This window comes from Thermothelomyces thermophilus, chromosome 7 (genome assembly GCF_000226095.1).
Source record: "Thermothelomyces thermophilus ATCC 42464 chromosome 7, complete sequence".
NCBI lineage: Eukaryota > Fungi > Ascomycota > Sordariomycetes > Sordariales > Chaetomiaceae > Thermothelomyces > Thermothelomyces thermophilus.
In genome coordinates this window covers 3,663,447-3,684,482 of record NC_016478.1, presented here as the reverse complement: position 1 = coordinate 3,684,482, position 21,036 = coordinate 3,663,447, and the positions used below count along the sequence as shown (strand labels likewise).

At 38.4% G+C, this 21,036-nt stretch overlaps 1 protein-coding gene across 1 annotated transcript; it reads right to left on the bottom strand.

Annotated features, from left to right (window-relative positions):
* Positions 1 to 19,139: 19,139 nt before the first annotated feature.
* MYCTH_2313072 (uncharacterized protein) lies at positions 19,140 to 20,461 on the bottom strand. The gene is made up of 2 exons (XM_003667293.1): positions 20,209 to 20,461; positions 19,140 to 20,044 (listed from the first exon to the last, which is right to left on the bottom strand). Exons 1-2 carry the CDS (start codon positions 20,233 to 20,235, stop codon positions 19,472 to 19,474), a joined length of 600 nt encoding a protein of 199 aa, XP_003667341.1. The 5' UTR covers positions 20,236 to 20,461; the 3' UTR covers positions 19,140 to 19,471.
* Between the last annotated feature and the right edge of the window lie 575 nt (positions 20,462 to 21,036).

Genomic DNA, 21,036 nt, shown 5'->3' with positions numbered 1-21,036 from the left:
ATAGCTTAGAACAGAGGTAATTTTGACCTCGATATCGATATGACTACTAACGTTATAGCCGAATAGCTGCTTGCCTAGCTTGGTCAACTCTAGTAGTAGATCTAGGAGTTAGATTAGAGAGATAAGGTTACTTAAGCTCGGATCAAGGAACTCAAGAACGGCAAAAAGCACTTGTAGAAGCTAGTTAACGAGGCCTATACCAAAATCAAGGCACTCGAAGGCGCTAAAGCAAGTTATATTAAGATTAAACTACCTAGTAAATATAGAGGAACTAAGGAGGATCTTATAGGATTCCTAACGAACCTCTGATCCTACTTCTGGCTTAATAATGACAAGTTTCTAGATAATAAAGCTAAAGTCCTCTATATAGCTACAAGACTAGAGGGCAAGGTACTTAGATAGTTTGAGCCTATATGGAATGACTATCTTATTAAGGAAGATAAAGACGATTAAGACGCGTTTATATAGGTAGTCTTTCGATCCTACGACCGTTTTGAAGAAGAGCTTTAGAAGGTTTTTAGCGACAAAGACGAGAAGATTTATATATAAGAAAGACTCGCTAATCTCTAATAGACCAACTTAGTAGCCTCTTATACTATATAGTTTAGATAGGATATACTTAAGTCTTAGCTTAACGATAAGGTATTAATATAACTATTCTATAATAGCTTAAAAGAAAAGATTAAAGATAAGCTATATAAGTATAATTAGCCTAAGACCCTAGATAAATATATTATATAGGCTATTAGAATCGATAATTAACTCTATATATAAGAGTAATAGAAATAAGGTCAGATAAACGGAACTATAGTCAAGGCTAATGACAGGAAAAAACGAGCATATATTAGCACCTCGTATAGGATATATCCTAGAGCTATAGATATAGACGTAGTATAGAAGCAGGATAAGAAGAAGATGACCAAAGACAAGTCTAACATTATATACTATAATTGTAGAAAGAAAGGATACTACAAATGAGAATGTTAAAGCCCGAAGAAAGACTAGAAACTAGTCCCTAGAAAGGAAATTACAGCTATTAACAAAACTACTAAAGATATTATCGAAGTAGCAGCTACAAGTTATAAAGACAAGGATAGCGATATAGATAGTCTTAGATACGATAGCGACGGTAGAGATAAACAAGCTATGACAAACCTAGCTCAGACTTCTTCTAAAAGGGTTCAGACGAAGGTAGATTAAGCAAAACTAGCAAGCAGGTCGTCTAAGGGATTCGGTAAAGCCAAAGGGTTCATAATAACACTTTAGTTATCTCCTCACAATGTTAGGGTACTGTAAGTTGTGATTGCTATCACTGGTGAACTCCTAGAGTTTGCCAGAACGAGTGACTATATACAATTTCCTTCCCTTCTTCCTTGAGTCTTGATCGTGCGATCGCTGCTACGATCTTACGATCGTTACCTAAGTGCTTGTCTTGATCGAAGTGCAATCACTGCGATCACTTCCTGATTAGTCCTTAGGTCTTATGGTTCCTAATTGGTTCTGTATGCCTTGCCGGGTCGCCTTATATAGCCAAATCGTGACATGATGCCCTTCCTTTAGGTCTTTTGTCCTCGAAAGACTCTAGTCTGTTTCAAATAGTGCTAATATCCCCTGTCTATATGTAATTGCGTTTCCTAGTTTCTTCTTCCTATGATGTTATCGAGATGGCTGATTGTATAAGAAAGAAGTCGAAATCTAAACCTGCTATATCGACTCTTCGTGCTAATCACCTTCTTACAGTAATTCTTTCTTTAGATAGCCTTTTAACGATATGTCCTTGTTTGCTATATAAGTCTAAAGGCCTTAGTTTATATAAGGTCTCGAAAGCCGACTCTTCTTAATACGTAGAGTATATCTATAACAAACGCTCGAATTATAACGTTCTTAGCGTCTCCCCTACTTAGCTTCGGTCTATCGCGGCTTAGTATTAGAAACTTAAGGATGAACTTATGGCTGCTAAGGAGCAAGTCCTTTGTCTTTAGAAACAAAAGCAGATATAGTTTAAGAAGATAATAAGGGCTATTACTCGGGGTATTAATAGTGTAGAGGAGTTAGAGCGAGTGGAGCGTGAGGAGGCTAAGGCAGCGGCGGCAGTGGAGGCTTCTAGGGTTACTACGTCTTCTTCGACCCTATCTCGCCTATCTGCTAATTTCGGATAGCTTTAGGATACTATGTATCCTAAAGTTCCTTTAGATCTGTCCTTACTAGCTAATTTCGGGTTAGTCTCTAGTTTATTACTTTTGGTTAATTAGGGTTCCTTTAGTAAAACTACTAAAGTTTCTTAGGGCAATTTAGGTTCTTAATAGATTCCTATAAGTTATCTTCTAATCTAAAATTAAGCTATTTAACCAGATATTATAGTTCTCTATTGACAATGTATAAATCTAGAATTTCTTTAACGTCCTATTCTTTCTCTTTATCTTCTGCTTCGATATTTATAGCAATCTTGGTATCCTTTGACACTAGTTCTAAGAGTAAAATATAAAAAACGTCTGTCTGTAGTCATATAGATGACGGTAACAATAGTTAATAGTTAGATGTCGAGATTTGTTCTTTGATAATAAATAGTCCTAATTTTTTAAAGTCTAGCTTCTTGCTTAGTCGTTTAGTTTGTAGGTGTCGTGAGATTAGATAAACTTTGTCTCCCCTCTCTAGGCAAGGTCCCTTAAGCCTGTATTTGTTATAGTAATTCTTTATCCTTGTTTTAATAAACTTGAGTTCCTTTTTAAGCTTTTTATATAGTATATGTATTTGTTCTACTTTGACTACTGCTCTTGGCATTGTGATCTCTAGTCCTTGTCTAAGGTCTGCTTTATATCTATAGTTCGCGAAGAATAGTATAACCTTAGTCGTTTCCGTTAGCATCGTGTTGTAAGCAAGTTATACTATTAGCAATAGTATAACCTAGTTGTTTTACTAATAGTTAACGTAAGAATAGAGATATTGTTCGATGACTTGGTTTAGTTACTCTGTTTGTCCGTCGGTCTACGGGTGATATGCCGTTAATAGCTTGCTATTAACACCTAATCGTCGTATTAATGCTTACTAGAACTTCGATACGAATTTGGTATCTCTGTCGGTAATCTATTCTTATAGCTAAGCGTATACTAATGTAACTTGCCGGTAGATTACGTCTACCAGCTGTTTAGCTATCTAGGATTCCTTGTAGGGGAAGAAGTATACTTATTTAGTCAGGCGATCTACTATAGTAAGGATGCTATCGTAGATTACTCCTATAGCTATATCTTTAGATTTTGGTAGCTTTGTAATAAAGTCTATCGTAACCAAACTCTATAGTTTGTTAGGTATTAGTAGTAGCTAAAGTAGCCTATATAGCTTATATTATGCCATTTTGCTTCGGTTATAGATGTTGTAGCTTTATACGACTTCCTTGACTCGTGCCGTTAACTATAGAAAGTCATAGTGTTTCTTAACTTGTGCGACAGTTTTTGTAACTCCTTTATATCCTCCGAGTTTCGACTCGTAGAGTTCTCGAATCATTCGCAGCTATTGATCTTTATTATAGATATACGCTTTGCCTTGGTACTAGAGTTTCCTATCTTTTTCTTTGATTCCGTCAGGTACCAGTGGTCTGGGTGCTATTTGATACTATGCTTTGTTGATCCTTTCTTCTTGAAAGATTGCGTAACATTCTAGGAACAAGTCGAGTAGGTCATCTTCTACGGGTGTTTACGTTTCGTGATGTAGCGTCCCGTCTATTCGTTCCTTAAATAATGGTGGCGTTGTTTCCGTTTGTCTTTCTATATAATCTGTTTGTCGGCTTAAGGCGTCTGCTTGTATATTCTCTTTGCCTTTCTTATAGCAGATCTCGAAGTTAAATTCCGCGAGGAATTCTACCTATTGTATTTATTATCTATTAAGCTCCTTTATTATTATAAAGTATTATAGGTTCTTATAATCTATATATACTTATACTAGTTTAATTGTACTACTAAGGTATAGTCGCTATTCCTTAAAAGCTTCGATAATCGCAAGTAGTTCCTTGTCATAGATCAGATAATTAAGACGTAGTCTATCGAGCTTCTTCAAAAAGAAGGCTATAGGATGTAGCTTCCCTTGTTCGTCTTGTTATCCTAATTGTCCTCCAATGGCGTAGTCTAAAGCGTCCGTTTCCACCTCAAATGGTTTCTTAGGATCTAGTAGTACTAGTACTAGGTCTTTAGTAATAGCATCGCGGATCTATATAAATGCTTGCTTGTATTGTCCTTCCTATTGGAATTTAGCATTCTTCTTAATAAGTTCGTATAAAGGTCGTACGATCGCTCTAAAGTTCCTAATAAACATTTGGTAGAAGTTTGTAAACCTAATAAAACTTCGTACTTCCGTGACTAATGTCGGTTGTAGCTAATCCTTGATAGCTTTAATCTTTAAAGGTTCTATCTAGATTTGTCCTAGGGATATTTTATATCCTAAAAACACCGTTTTCCTAACGTGGAATTTGCTCTTTTCCTTATTAACTAATAGCTTATATATATATAACATGTCTAGTACTACTCTTACGTACTTCTGGTGTTTATCTATTGTCTTAGAGAAGATAAGTATATTGTCGAGATAATATACTATAAATTTGTTAAGAAAGGATCGGATAGCTTGATTAATTAGGGCTTAGAACGTTACTAGCGTGTTTATAAGTCTAAATGGCATGACGAGGTACTTGTAATGGCTATAGGGTGTCCTAAAGGCCATTTTCCACTCGTCGCCTTCTTTAATCTATATATGGTTATAGGCTAATGGCAAGTTAAGACGTGTAAAATATTAGGCTCCTACTAACTAATCTTAGAGCCATAAGATCAGTGGTAACAGGTATCGGTTTTTCATAGTCTGTTTGTTAAGTTACCGATAGTTAACGTATAACTATAGCTTTCCGTCTTTCTTAAGCATAAACAGGATTAGGTAGCCTGCTAGCGATATCGACAGGCAGATATATCCTCTTCAAAGATTCTCCTCTAAGTATCGCTTAAGTTCTTCGTTCTATATCTAGCTTATATAGTAAATCTTAAAGAACTTTAGTCATACTCCTTCCTTAAGCTTAATCTTGTAATCTTATAGGCCATATTCTAGTAATCCTTCTAGATATTTCGGTTTAAATGCTAGGTGTCCTTCATATTCCTTCGGTACTTCCCTAGTCTTGTCTCGTCTCTCGGTTTTCTAATAATATACAAACTTGGTTCCGTCTATAGCGATGTTAGCGATTTCTCCTATCTTAACCTACTGCTCTAATTATAGTGCTCCGTATTCATTAATAGAGAGAATAGCTATTGACGGTTTAGCTTGTTCCTCCTATTACATTGTCATTATTATTTTGCCGCTTCTTCTAGAGTCTATAGTAGTCTGTCTACCACTATTTGTCTCTTGTAGTAGATCTATAGGACATGCCTTCCCTTGAGCATCGTCTTCTCGTGATCCTTGCGTGCTCCCTATCTTGCTAGTTAAATATAACTCTATTCAGGGTTATAGGTAGCTACTATTCTTCTAGCTAATGTCCGGGTCGTAATCTTCATACTATAGTAACCCTAGTATTATATCTTTGTCGTTACCTATATCTATAATACTAAATATAACTACTATAGTCTTCCCTACTATAGTAATATCAATTAGTTCGGTCTCCTTATATACCTATTACGTTAGAAATGGTCCTTTGACTATGCTATGCTTCCGCTTCATTCTCTAGGGTATCTATAGCTAATTTATAAGCGTTAGCGAAATCAGGTTTATCTCTACTCTACTATCCACTAGTGCAAGCATTTTGTGCTGTTTCCATTGTGCCATTATCTATAATCGCTTGTCTTGCCGCTATTATCCAAAGATTACGGCGATTTCCTATGTTTCTGCCGGGAGGTCTCGATATAGTAGTCTCTTACGGCAGTTCCTCCTATACTACGCTATTACTCGCCGCTATACAGGCGTTAATGGTTTTCGGGCCCCTCGAAGGGCCCTAACCTGTTTCCTAGGTTAGTGCTAACCTCTTTAGTCGTTTAGCTAATAGCAGCTTTATCTATCGTGCTCATTTCTATAAGCCATTAAGTACTTATAGCTTCCTACTATTAGGTCCGTTCTACTTTCCATTATATATACTATAGCTTTATCTAAAGCTCCCAAATTCGTAATTTCTTTTCGTCTGTGTAGTAGAGGCAATCATTGCCCTAGCATAAGTCCTATATGTCTCGTCCTATTCTATAGTGCCTAGGCTAGGCTCGTTTTGGAACTATTGTAATGCTTTCTAGACTCTGGTCTTTAATCTTCCAGAGCAATTCGGCCGCTCTGTTTCCTATATTATAGACCTACTCTACCAGGCATAAGCTTCCGTCCTTATTTTCTTGTTAGGTTAGCTAGTAGTTGTTCTTGAATTTGTTATAGAAGTGGTATCGGCATTTGTATGCCACACATTAGAACCAGGGCACTTGTATATATGCCTCGTGTCGAGGGTATAGTCGCGTAGCGTTACCTAGGAGGTATTGGAATTCTCTCCTAAATCCTTCCCACTATATATAGACCGTAGGTACTCTAATGCTAAGGTAGGAGTATTTCTTCTAGTAGCTTTCCTATATACGCTCGTCTTTTCCGCGGTTCGCGTGTATAAACTAATATTCTAGGTTCTATACATTATTACTAAGTTACTAATTGTCAAAGCACTTGGCGTAGCTGTCGGGTCCATTATATACTATAAGCTATTCTCCTTTGATGGTTTCTACGATATATCGGAGTTCCCTTGTCTCGTCCCTCATCTTATCACTCTGCTAGACGAGTTAAGTCAAACGTTCATCCTATTCGTATAGTTCCGTATTAAGCCGGAAAACTTTATTATAGTACCCTTTGATTTGTTCCTATAGGAATAGAACATTAGGTCTAGGTCTTTCGGTTCCTTAGGTATCGGTTGTCTACGTTCTATCCCGCCTCTATATGACTATAAAACCCTACTACCCTAAGGCTAGGAGAATCGAAATTAGCGGTACGTACTCTCCGGCCATGTCCTATTCGGCAAGACCTGTTTCTAGGTCTATAGTGACTAGTTCGGAATATAGTACTTGTTCGTCTTTACTATTGCCGTCGTGTCCAAGACTATCCGTGTCACTGCCCCTATCTTTATAGCTTATAGCTACTACTTCGGTAATATCCTTAGCGGTTTTGTTAATAGCTATAATTTCCTTTCTAGGGACTAGTTTCTAGTCTTTCTTCGGGCTCTAGCATTCTTACTTATAGTGTCCTTTCTTTCTATAGTTATAGTAGGTAGCATTAGACTTGTCTTTGGTCGTCTTCTTCCGGTCCTGCTTCTATGTTACGTCTATATCTATAGCTCCGGGGTACGTCCTATACAAGGTACTAGCGTACGTTCGTTTTTTCTTGTTGTTAGCCTTGACTATGGTTCTATTTGTTCGACCTTGTTTCTACTACTCTTGTATATAGAGCTAATTATCAATTCTAATGGCCTGTGCGATATATTCGTCTAAAGTCTTAGGTCGATTGTACTTATATAGCTTATCTTTAACCTTTTCCTTTAAGCTATTATAGAACAATTACATTAATGCCTTGTCGTTAAGTTAGGACTTAAATATATCCTATCTAAACTATATGGTATAAGAGGCTACTAACTTAGTCTATCGGAGATTAGCAAGTCTTTCTTGTATATAGATTTTCTTATCTTTGTCGCTAAAAACCTTCCGAAGCTCTTCTTCGAAATAGTTATAAGATCAGAAGACTGCCTATATAAACACGTCTTAGTTGTCTTCGTCTTCCTTGGTAAGATAGTCATTTTATATAGGCTCAAACTATCTAAGTGCCTTGCCCTCTAGTCTCGTAGCTATATAGAGAACTTTAGCTTTATCGTCTAGAAACTTGTTATTATTAAGCTAGAAGTAGGATCGGAGGTTTGTTAGGAATCCTATAAGATCCTCCTTAGTTCCTCTATATTTGCCAGGTAATTTGATCTTGATACGGCTTACTTTGACAGTCTCGAGCGTCTTAATTTTGGCGTAGGCCTCGTTAATCAATTTCTACAAGTACTTTTCGCCGTTCTCAAGTTCCTTGATTCGAGCTTAAGTAGCCTTGTCTCTCTAGTCTAACTCCTAGATCTGCTACTAGAGTTAACTAAGCTAGGCAAGTAGTTATTTAGCCGTAACATTAGTAGCCATATTAGTATTAAGGTCGAAGTTACCTCTATTCTAAACTATAATAGAACAAAGGGAGTAATAGTAACATGTAACAAACCTAGCTTAGACTTCTTCTAAAAGGGTTTAGACAAAGGTAGATTAAGCGAAACCAGTAAGCAGGTCGTCTAAGGGATTTGGTAAAGCTAAAGGGTTTATAACAACACTTTAGTTATCTCCTTATAATGTTAGGGTACTGTAAGTTGTGATTGCTATCACTGGTGAACTCCTAGAGTTCGCTAGAACGAGTGACTATATATAATTTCCTTCCTTTCTTCCTTGAGTCTTGATTGTACGATCGCTGCTACGATCCTGTGATCGTTACCTAAGTGCTCGTCTTGATCGAAGTGTAATCACTGTGATCACTTCCTGATTGGTCCTTAGGTCTTGTGGTTCCTGATTGGTTCTGTGTACCTTGCTAGGTCGCCTTATGTAGCCAAATCGTGACACAAGCACTATACTCCGAACTGGTCACTATAGACCTAGAGATAGGTCTTGCTAAATAGGATATAATAGGAGAGTATATATTACTAATTTCGATTCTCCTAGCCTTAAGGTAATAGGGCTTTATAGTTATATAAAGGCAGGATAGATTGTAGATAACTAATACCTAAGGAATTAGAAGACCTAGACCTAATATTCTATTCCTCTAGAAATAAATCAAATAGTATTATAACGAAGTTTTCTAGCTTAATATAGAACTATATAAACGGGATAGACGCCTAATTTGATTTACCTAGTAGAGCGATAGGATAAGGGACGAGATAAGGGAACTTTAATATATTGTAGAAACTATTAGAGGGGAATAATCTATAATATATAATAGGCCCAATAGCTACGCCAAGTATTTTGATGACTAGTAACTTAGCTACGACATATAGAACCCCGAGTACTAGTTTATACACGCGAACCACGGAAAAGATAAGTATATATAGGAAAGCTATTAGAAGAAATACTCCTACCTTAGCATTAAAGTACCTATAGTCTATATATAGTAGGAAGGATTTAGAGAAGAGTTCTAATACCTCCTAAGTAACGCTATATAACTATACCCTCGACACGAGACATATATACAAGTGCCCTAGTTCTAGTGTATAGTATACAAATGCCGATACTACTTTTATAACAAATTTGAAAACAATTACTAGCCGACCTGACAAGGAAATAAGGATAGGAGCCTCCGCCCTGTGGAATAGGTCTATGATATAAGAAATAGAGCGGCCGAATTGCTCTAGAAGATCGAAGCCCGCGATCTAGAAGGCATTACGGTAGTTCTAAAACGAGCCTGGCCTAGGTACTACGGAACAGGACGAGACATATAGGACTCGTACTAGAGTAACGATTGCCTCTACCACGTAGATAAAAAGAAATCGCGAATCCAGGAACTTTAGATAAAGCTATAATACATATAACAAAAAGCAGAACAGACCTAATAGTAGGAAGCTATAAGCACTTGATAGCTTACGGAAATAAGCATGATTGACGAAGCCGCCATTAGCCAAACAACCGAAGAGGTTAGCACTAACCTAGGAAACGGGTTAGGGCCCTTTGAGGGGCCCGAAAACCATTAACACCTGTATAGCGGCGAGTAGTAATATAGTATAGGAGGAACTAGCGTAAGAGACTACTATATTAAGACCTCCCGGCAGAAATATAGGAAATCGCTATAATCTTTAGATGACGGTAGTAAGACAAGCAACTATAGATAATAATATAATAGAGATAGTACGAAATGCTTGTACTAGTAGATAATAGAGTAAAGATAAACCTGATTTCGCCGACACTTGTAAATTAGCTATAGATACCCTAGAGAATAAAACGGAAGCATAGTATAGTCAAAGGGCTATTTCTAATATAATAGATATATAGGGAGACCAAACTAATCGATATTACTATAGTAAGGAAGACTATAGTAATCGTATTTAGTATTATAGATATAGGTAATAATAAAGATATAATACTAGGGTTACTATAATATAAAGATTACGACCTAGACATTAGCTAGAAGAATAGTAGCTACCTACGACCTTAAACGGAGTCGTATTCGATTAGTAAGATAGGGAGCGTACAAGGATCGCGAGCAGACGATACTTAAGGGAAGGCATATCCTATAGATCTACTACAAGAGACGAATAGTAGTAGGCAGACTACTATAGACTCTAGAAGAAGCAGTATAATAATACCGACGTTACGATAGGAGGAACAAGCTAAACTACCGATAGCTATTCTCTCTATTAACGAATACGGAACACTATAACTAGAGTAGTAGATTAAGATAGGAGAAATCGCTAGTATCGCTATAAACGGAACCAAGTTTATATACTATTAGAAAGCCGAGAGACGAGACAAGACTAGGGAAGTACCGAAGGAATACGAAGGATACCTAGCATTCGAACCGAAGTATCTAGAAGGATTATTAGAATACGGCCTATAGGATTATAAGATCAAGCTTAAGGAAGGAGCACGACTAAAGTTCTTTAAGATTTACTATATAAGCTAGATATAGAACGAAGAACTTAAGCGATATTTAGAGAAGAACCTTTGAAGAGGACATATCTACCTGTCGACATTGCTAGTAGGCTACCTAATCCTATTTGTGCCTAAGAAAGATAGAAAGCTATAGTTATATATCGACTATTGGCAACTTAACAAATAGAGTGTAAAAAACCGATACCTGTTACTACTGATCTTATAGCTCTAAGATCAGTTAGCAGGAGCCTAACATTTCACACGTCTTGACTTGCCATTGGCCTATAACTATATATAGATCAAAGAAGGCAACAAGTGGAAAACGGCCTTTAGAACACCCTATAGTTACTACAAGTACCTCGTCATGCCATTCGGACTTATAAATACGCTAATAACGTTCTAAGCCTTAATTAATCAAGCTATCTAACCCTTTCTTAACAAATTTATAGTATATTATCTTAACGATATACTTATCTTCTCTAAGACGATAGACAAACACCGGAAGTATATAAGAGCAGTACTAGATATGCTATACGCGTACAAGCTATTAGTTAACAAGGAAAAGAGCGAATTGCATATTAGGAAGACGGTATTTCTAGGATACGAGATATCCCTAGGACAAATCTAGATAAAACCTTCAAAGGTCGAAGCTATTAAGGATTAGCTATGACTAACGTCAGTTATAGAAGTACGAAGTTTCATCGGGTTTACAAACTTCTACCGGATGTTCATTAGGAACTTTAGAGCGATCGTACGACCTTTATACGAACTTACTAAGAAGAACGCTAAATTCCAATAGGAAGAATAGTACGAGCAAGCATTTACATAGATCTACGATGCTATTACTAAAGATCTAGTACTAGTGTTACTAGACCCTAAGAAGCTATTTAAGGTAGAAGTAGACGCTTCAAACTACGCTATCAGAGGATAGTTAGGATAACGAGACGAATAAGGGAAGCTATATCCTATAGCCTTCTTTTTAAAGAAGCTTAATAGACTACGTCTCAATTATCTGATCTATAATAAGGAACTACTTACGATTATTAAAGCTTTTAGGGAATAGCAACTATACCTTAGTAGTACAATCGAACTAGTACAAGTATATATAGATTATAAGAATTTACAGTACTTTATAATGACAAAGGAGCTTAACAGATAATAAATATAATAGGCAGAATTCCTTATAGAATTTAATTTTGAGATCTGCTATAAGAAGGGCAAAGAGAATGTATAAGCAGACGCCTTAAGCCGACGAACGGATCATATAGAAGGACAAACGGAAACAATACTACCGTTATTCAAGGAACAAATAGATAAAACGCTATATCACGAAATATAGACACCTGTAGAGGACGATCTACTCGACTTGTTCCTAGAATATTATATAATCTTTCGAGAAGAAAAGATTAACAAGGTATAGTATTAAGTAATACCTAGACTAGTAGTACCTAATGGAGTGGAAGAAAAAGATAGGAAACTCTAGTACTAAGGCAAAGCGTATATCTACAATAAAGATCAATAGCTACAAATAATTTAAGAACTCTACGAGTCGAAACTTAGAGGATATAAAGGAGTTATAAAGACTATCGTATAAGTCAAGAAACATTATAACTTTCTACAGTTAACGGCACGAGTTAAGGAAGTTATATGGAACTACGATATCTACAATCGAAGCAAAACGGCATGATACAAGCCATATAGGCTACTTTAGCTACTGCTAATAGCTAATAAACTATAGAGTTTAATTACGATAGACTTTATTACGAAACTGCTAGAATCTAAGGATACGGCCATAAGAGTAATCTACAATAGTATCCTCACTATAATAGATCGCCTAACTAAATAGGTATACTTCTTCCTATATAAGGAGTCCTAGATAGCTAAACAGTTAGCAGACGTGATCTATCGGCAAGTTACATTAGTATATGCTTAGCCGTAAGAATAGATCACCGATAGAGACACTAAGTTCGTATCGAAGTTCTAGCAAGCGTTAATGCAACGATTAAGCGTTAATAGCAAGCTATTAACGATATATTACCTATAGACTAATAGACAAACAGAGCAACTAAAGCAAGTTATCAAGTAGTACCTCTATTCTTATATTAACTACTAGCAAGACGACTAGGTCATACTATTACTAATAGTATAACTTGCCTATAATATAACGCCAATAGAAATGACTAAAGTCATACCGTTCTTTACGAACTACAGATATAAAGCAGACCTTAGGCAAGGACTAGAGGTTACAGTGCCAAGAGTAGCAGTCAAAGTAGAACAAATATATATACTATATAAGAAGCTTAAAAAGGAACTTAAGTTTATTAGAACCAGAATAAAGAATTACTATAACAAACACAGGCTCAAGGGACCTTGCCTAGAGAGGGAAGACAAAGTCTACCTAATTATACGAAACTTACAAACCAAATAACCAAGTACAAAGCTAGACTTTAAGAAGGTCGGACCCTTCGTTATTAAGGAACGAATTTCGACATCTAACTACCGACTATCGTTACCGTCATCTATACGATTACAGATAGATGTTTTTTATATTTCACTTCTCGAACCAGCACCAAAGAATGCTAAGACCGCTATAAACATCGAAGCAAAGGACGAAGAGGAAGAATAGGATATTAAAGAAATTCTAGATTTACGTATTATTAATAGGGAACTATAGTATCTAGTTAAATAGCTTAATTTTAGACTAGAGGACAACTTATAGAAACTAGTTAAGAATTTAAACTGCCCTAAGAAACTAGAACAGTTCTACCGGCAGAACCTAGATTAACTAAAGAAAAACCTAGGATAGAACCAAAGATAGCACCCTAGTCGATAGTATTAATAGTATTATTAATCTATAATAGGGGCATAGTAGGCGCCTCTTACTACTTAACCTCCTCTAACTCGTCTAAGGTCGATAGACTACGCGTTACTATATCGGCACCTTTCTCTACTAAAAACTCCTTCTACTAACGAAGACGCTAGAGCTATATAAGCTTTTCGGACAATTCGCGCTAGGCTTCTTCTAGACGGCGTTAGGATTCATCTAGCTTAAGTTTAGCACGACGTTTAGTATCCTTGATACGACGTTACTCCTAGAGAATACGATCTACTAGAACAAACATTAGGAATTATATTTAAAAAAAAAAAAGGAAGAGAAAAGAGACATGCTTATAGGAAGAAAGCAATATACTAAAGCCATTATAAGAATAACCTTAATAAATATAGGCTTTGTAACACTTTATATATATAATCATTTTATAGACAAGGCCTTACGATATATACTAAGAGCAAGGCATAACGACAAAACCGTTCTTAGCAATGTTCTAAGTAAGGGAAGCATAGTAACGTGTAGAATACGACTTCTATTTCTCTATCGGCATTTTGTTAACATGGCGACTATAACGTAGAAACAGGAAGAATGTAGTACTTATAAGCAAAGGGTTATTAGCGCTATTTAAAACGGCCTAAGAGGGCTTTCGGGTCAAAAGCCTTAAAGGAAGGGCATCGTGTTATAGATAAGCGTATAGACGGCCCGGCAGGCTATAGCCAGGACATAGGACATTCCGATAGCTAATCACTTGACAGACCAATTAGAAGATTATTACTACCAAGACTAAGATCTTCACTAGTGATAATAACATATCACCGTCGATAACGCGGAATCACGGAGTAAAAGGAGAAATAGTACTAGTAATAACTATTAAAGAGGGATAGATAATTGTATATATATAGCTAGCTAGTCACTCGTTATAGTAGACTCTAGGAGTTTACTAGTAATAGCAACCTAACCTACAATTATGGTACTTATACTAAGCATTACCAACTATTGTAGGAGATAACTCTAGTGTTGTTATAAACCCTTTGGCTTTACCGAATCCCTTAGACGACCTGTATACTTGTCCCGCTTAATTTACCTCTGTCTAAACCCTTTCAGAAGAAGTCTAAGTTAGGTTTGTCACATAATGATAACTATTAAAGAGGGACAGATAATTATGTATATATAGCTAGCTAGTCACTCGTTATGGTAGACTCTAGGAGTTCACTAGTGATAGCAACCTAACCTATAATCATAGTACTTATACCAAGCATTGCCGACTATTGTGGGAGACAACTCTAGTGTTGTTGTGAACCCTTTGGCTTCACCGAATCCCTCAGACGACCTGCACGCTTGTCCCGCTCAATTCACCTCCGTCTGAACCCTTTCAGAAGAAGTCTGAGTTAGGTTCGTCACATATATATTGGCTACCTAAATATAGAACTACTTAGCTTTCATATAGATAGTCTTAGCCTTACTAATATAGATTAACATATTAAAGCGTTTAAGTAGTTATCTTTTCTATATATATTAAAAGCGCTAGAATAGTACTTAGGCTCTACTAGTTTCCTTCGACACTTGATTCTATATTATATAAAGATTGCTAAGCCGCTCTAGAAACATAAGACTAACTTACTTATATATAGCTATAAGTCTAGCGAACTAGAAGTCAGTAACTATACCTAGAGAATAGGCTACTATAGCCGTACTTCCTTCGAGCTAACCAAGTAGGAAGAAGCGTTCTTTATAGCCCTATAAGAGGCTATATATCGCGAAAACCTAACTATCCTCTACCACTTTAATCCTAATAAGTAGCTATATATTTAACTCGACAGCTGTCTAGAACACGGATTTGGCATTATAGTCTTCTATACTCGTGATAGATATAACTAGTACCTAGGCAATCCTATCTTAGCTAACCAAGTATTACTAGTTATATTCCTAAGCCGCCTATTAACGAAGGCTAAGATACGATACAGACCTTCTAAATAAGAAGTTACTTGTCTAGTCTAGGTAATTCGTAAACTATACACAATAGTATATTTAGCATATATACTAGTTATTATTCTAACTAACTATGCTATTACACGTAGTATTGTAGAACAAACTAACCTAGATACAAGTTTAACCAACTATGCTAACCGTCGCCTAATTAACATATCTATCTACCTGTCATAGTATAACCTCAAAGTCTACTACCTGCCTAGAAGACTTAACTTTGTACCGGATGCCTTAAGCAGATTAAGCGCCTTAGGGGACCCTGAACTTTCTAAATGCCTAGATAGATTAGCCGTATTTGATAACGTTTAGTTTGCTTTCGCTAAGGTATAGATAGATCCGGATCTTAAGGTAAAGTTTATTAACAGCTATAAGGCTAATGCTAAGTATACCCTTATTATAGAAGATTTGAAAAATAGCTATATGGATAGGACTATCGATAATAAGGGTATTACTATTTTCTCACGCTATAGGCTACTATTTATTCTAATTAACGAGCTCCTTTACTATATTTACCTAGATAGTATATAGGCACTATACGTTCCGTCGAGCCTTATATAATATATCCTAAGCTTGGCCTACGATAAGAAGTATTACTTTAGAACTAATAGGATAATATACGACTTATATAGCATCGCGATCGATGGAAAAACCAGGTATATATAGGACTATACAAAGCACTACCCTATCCATTAAGTTAATACTACTAATCGTAATCTTCCTATAGGCAACTACTAGCCAATTTGCCTATCTAATATACTATCTATATAAGTAATCGCTATTGACTTTATAGCGGTATTACCATTAGTTCCGTTAGCTAGAACGCCGTAGCATTTAAATAGGTATAATAAGTTCGATTCGATAATAACTATATCTTATAAGTTATCTAAACGAACGCTATTTATACCTAGGCACTCTAACTATATTATTATAGACTAAGGCTATATATTAATATAATAACTACTTCTATCTAACTAGGGAGTACTAACTACTATTATATCTAACTATAACTACAAATTTATATCTAAGATATAGACTAGTATATAGAAAACGCTAAGCACAAGACTATTAATAACTACTATATATTACCCATAGGGAGATAGTCTAGTAAAGCAAAAGAACCAGACGGTAGAAATCGCTCTATACTTCTTTATCTATAAGAAACCTAATAATAATTAGACTACTATACTTCCGTAGCTTTAGTAGTATTTAAACAGCATATATACTGCCTCTATTAGCGTATCTCTATATAAGCTACTCTATAGTTTTAAACCAGCCAGGCTACTAAAAGCGCTAATAGCGCTATCGTCAAAAACAGTATAGGATATCCTAGTTCTATATAAATATCTACACTAAGACATCTAGATAATAATGGACTTTATAGTGGCTAGAGCTAAACATGGATACAATACTAGCTACTATAATATCGAATTCAAGCCAGGCAACCCAGTATATTTATACCTATACTATAGCTACTACCTACCAGGTCGACCATTATATAAGTTATCCTAATAGCATCCTAGACCTTTTGAAGTCATCAAATACATTAGCCGTTTAGCATACTATCTTCGACTACTACTAAATATAGATATCTATCCTATAATATCTATAGTATAGCTATTACCTACTCCTCCTAGAACCGACCTATATAACCGTATTATACTACCTCCTAACCTTATTAAGGATAGCTATACCGATAGTAGCTTAGAATCCGGAGACAAGTATAAACTCGAATATATCTAGAACTATAAGCTTATATATAGCAAGTATAAGTATCTAGTTAAATAGAAAGGACTTAGCTATAAATATAATATCCAGAAGACTAACTTCTAGCTATATTATATATATAAGTTAATTAACAAATACTAGGTACATTAAGGAGGTTAACCTATAATAGCTTAAACAATGTAAGGTAATCGCCTATATAGATATACTTATAAGAAGGTATTAAAGACTCCCCTAAAGGGAGCTATAGATAGAAGACGCTAAAGTAAGGCTATAGGTAGCTAAGAGAAAGATATATAGAATACTATAATAGTAAGATAACATTACTACTTTTTATTACAATATTACTATAGAAAGAAGGCATATTTAAGAGCTATTTAGAGCTATAGTATAGGTACTACATTTTTTCTTCTAGGTAGGAGACTTGATATAGTACGTTGTCTATAGATACGTCCATTATATAAGGCTAGATAAGATAAGACCTGTAGATCTAGTAAACGGGCTAGTAAACAGAGGGTTCTTTATTCCTATCCTCTACTTATATAGAGCCACAGGGCTAGCAATCGTAGGAAGGAGACATCGTACTTTTGAACTATTTATAACTTACCAACTTTCTTCTATCAATTGGAACCATTTTCTATCTATTGGAAACCATCTTCTATCATAGTTATACTGCATTTGTGTGTCCCCTAGTGCAGTGTACGCCAGGATAGGTATAGTACTGTACTGTATGTACAACTCGGAGCCTGTCTACAATTCCCTTAAACTAGTACGAAGTAATCCGTACTCTGTAATCCGTATTTCCTGCTTGGTATGCTCAAAACTCGACCGCGCATCAAGGGTGCATGTGCAAGCGTATAAGTGCCAGTACACGATAACTATACTATCAGAGTACGGAGTACGTCATTGATGATCGTAGCGATCCCTACCTGATCGACAAACATCCGCTGCAAGGCTGCGTAGGACCCTTGAAGCTCATACCTCGATCCGAATTTGCGTGTAACGTGTGTCCGTCCTGAGCGTACGATAATTATCTTACGTCGGTATACGGGAATATAGTGAACTCTTAGACTCTGCGCAACAGTATGTCAAGTAATTAGTTAATCCTTTGTCTAGAACATTGCTAGCGATACCTAGCACCAAACACTGCGAAACACTACAAAATTGCATCACACTCAAGCAAAGAAACCTGTATAACACGCGCGTTCGTCACCCGTAATGCGCAGGCCTCCGCCACGTTTGTTGTCCAACGCTCTTCTTTGCTTGCTCGGCGAAATGTCCGGCTAATGACATCCCACATTAGTGAGTGTGGGAGGGATCTCGTCGCCGCCAGCCAACCAGGGGAGCTTGCATGACAGCCCTCGCTGACGGAAGGTTGCTCCCATATCGGGTACCTGCGTTGTTGTGTTCCACAGCTTTAGAGGGGACAATTATCACTTGTATTGGCATTTAGCTTGGAGGGGAAGATTATCGCTTTTATTGGCATTTCCAATCTCACCTTGGGAGACTTCCTGCCTGCTTCCAAGCATCCGCGGTCACACAGCCTTGCGATTTCATACATGTTAGCGCATCAGGCTGTAGACATGGCGACATGATAGCTAGCCAGCTACCGCAGAGTACATATTTTCCTCTCCTCAGATGACCCGTACAGCTATGTCCAAAGTCGAGAAGTGATTTTATCAAAAGGTCGTATAAAGAGCGTCTCGGTAGACACCAGGGCACGTCGCGCCGGCATGGGCAGGAGAAAAGAAATTCTGCAAACGCTCCCCAAAAAGCTTCTCAGCTGCTCCCACCTCCCTCATCCGTTTGCTTCCTGGTGACGGCTATCGGATTTCTCTCAGGCCCGAGGAGTAACATTACCTGTAGAACAGGCAAGAGCAGCCACTGTTAAATTACACGTTGAGCGCGCGGTAACGTGGTCCCTCAGCATGCCAATGCCCGAAGCGGTGATCGTAACTAGAGTGCCTAAAGAACGAAACAGTGTGTTGCTGCGGTCGAGGACCCAGAGGCGTCACTGTCGTGTTGATGCTTTCACAAGAGAGGAAGCAGTGTCCCTTATTTTGAGCCCCTTTTGAACTATTAACGGGAAGAAGAATAAAAGCGCAGGATCCAAGGGCAACCTTGCTGAAGCACCTGAGTTGGCCATCTCGTTCACAAGGTAAACCAGGTAATTAGGCAGTATACGAAGTAATTACCTAGGCGGAAAAGGGGATGTTGGTTGGGGAGGGGGAGGGAGTGAACCCATTGCAAACCTCCCTTTCTCTTTTCACATCATTGACCGACCAGAGCACTTCATTCTTCACCCCTGCGTCGCAATGACCTCCCTGACCGTCTCGGCCACGACCGCGTGGTCGTCCTCCTGCTTCAGCCCGCTCACCACCACCACCGCGACGACGGCGCCGCCCGCGCCGCGCACCCGCACCGGGAAGCCGCCCCCGTGGATGGCGTAGTCGTCAGCCACGGCCCCGCCGCTGCTGCTCGCCAGCGCGTACTTGCTCACAAACGCCTCCTCGATCTCGCCAGCCGTCGGGGACGGGCCCGAGGCGGCCCGCGCGGCGCGCAGCCCCGCCGCCGTCTTCATCCGCATCGCCCAGCTCGACAGGCCCCAGCGCAGCACCGTGTTGCGCTTGCGCCGCACCCACTCCTCGTTGTCCGGGACGGTGCCGGGCTCCGTCGCGCACTGGAAGACGATGTGCGCCGGGACCGCGCCGCCGCCGGCCAGCGAGATGGATATCAGCGCCGGCTTGCGCCGGTCCGGCGGCAGGGACAGGATCCTCGCGCGCAGGGCGGTGCCGAGGGTCCAGGCCGTCTCGGTCGTGAACGTGCGGAACGTGTATTCATCGCTCGTCTCTTGGGCGATCAGGACCGCTGGCTGGTTTCGTTCGGTGAGGGCCCCCCGCCCGGAGGGGTGGAGATTTCGGGTTAGTTAGGTATCCACGGCGGGGTTTATTTAATTTTTTTTTTTTTTTTTACAAGACGGTTTCCCATCCACTCGCAAGGGACAGGAATTCGGAGAGGAAGGGGCAGGGTGCTTACGTCCGTACTAGGGGCTTCAAGGGCCATGATGATACCTGGATGATTGTGAACTCTGAAGGAAACCGTGGCGTAGGTCAAATGGGAGCGGAAAGAGCTCGTATGCGGAGGACTCCTAATTATTAATATGTCGGGAATAAGCTTTTTCCTCTCTGGACCCTAGTGGATCTGTTTCAAGTTGGTCACGACCGCGTGGTGGACCCAATACGTAAGGTACTCCGGTAAGCTCTTGAAGTAGGTAGGTAGTTAATGGAGATCATGCTCACAGTCGAGGGGAAGAAAGAGAGAACGTGGAGCCAGACCTATATTTGGGTAGACCAGTGGAACGCTCGCCATGGTTCAATCCGTCCGAAGTCAATGCTTACCAATCCCACCTCGAGAAAAAATCTGCTTCTTAATGGGCCACCACCAGGAAGTTAGTTAGATACGATCTGTTAAAACAGTTGACCTTCCCTCGGCGTAGTTAGACATGGGCGCAATCAACGTGGACGAGAAGAATGAAAAGTGTCACATTCCGTTAATTATCACACTTAAATACGGCCTGTGATGACAGAATCAGCTAGCTTACTCTCTTTACCCTGATATCTGGCACAGAGACGTTTAAATATTTTGCTCTTTTTGGTGCTTGTCGGTGTTGAACGCCTTGAGCGAATGTCTTGACGAATACAGCAATGTTTCCTCAAGACATTGCTCGGAGAATCAAACATTATTTTGACGGGAGTATTCCCTTGCGAAAGAATAATGCTCTTCTCTTCTCTTTGGCATTTAATTTACACAAGCATTGGTTGTCCTCAGCAGAGCAACCAGAACGGTCGCGCTTCGAAGACTTTT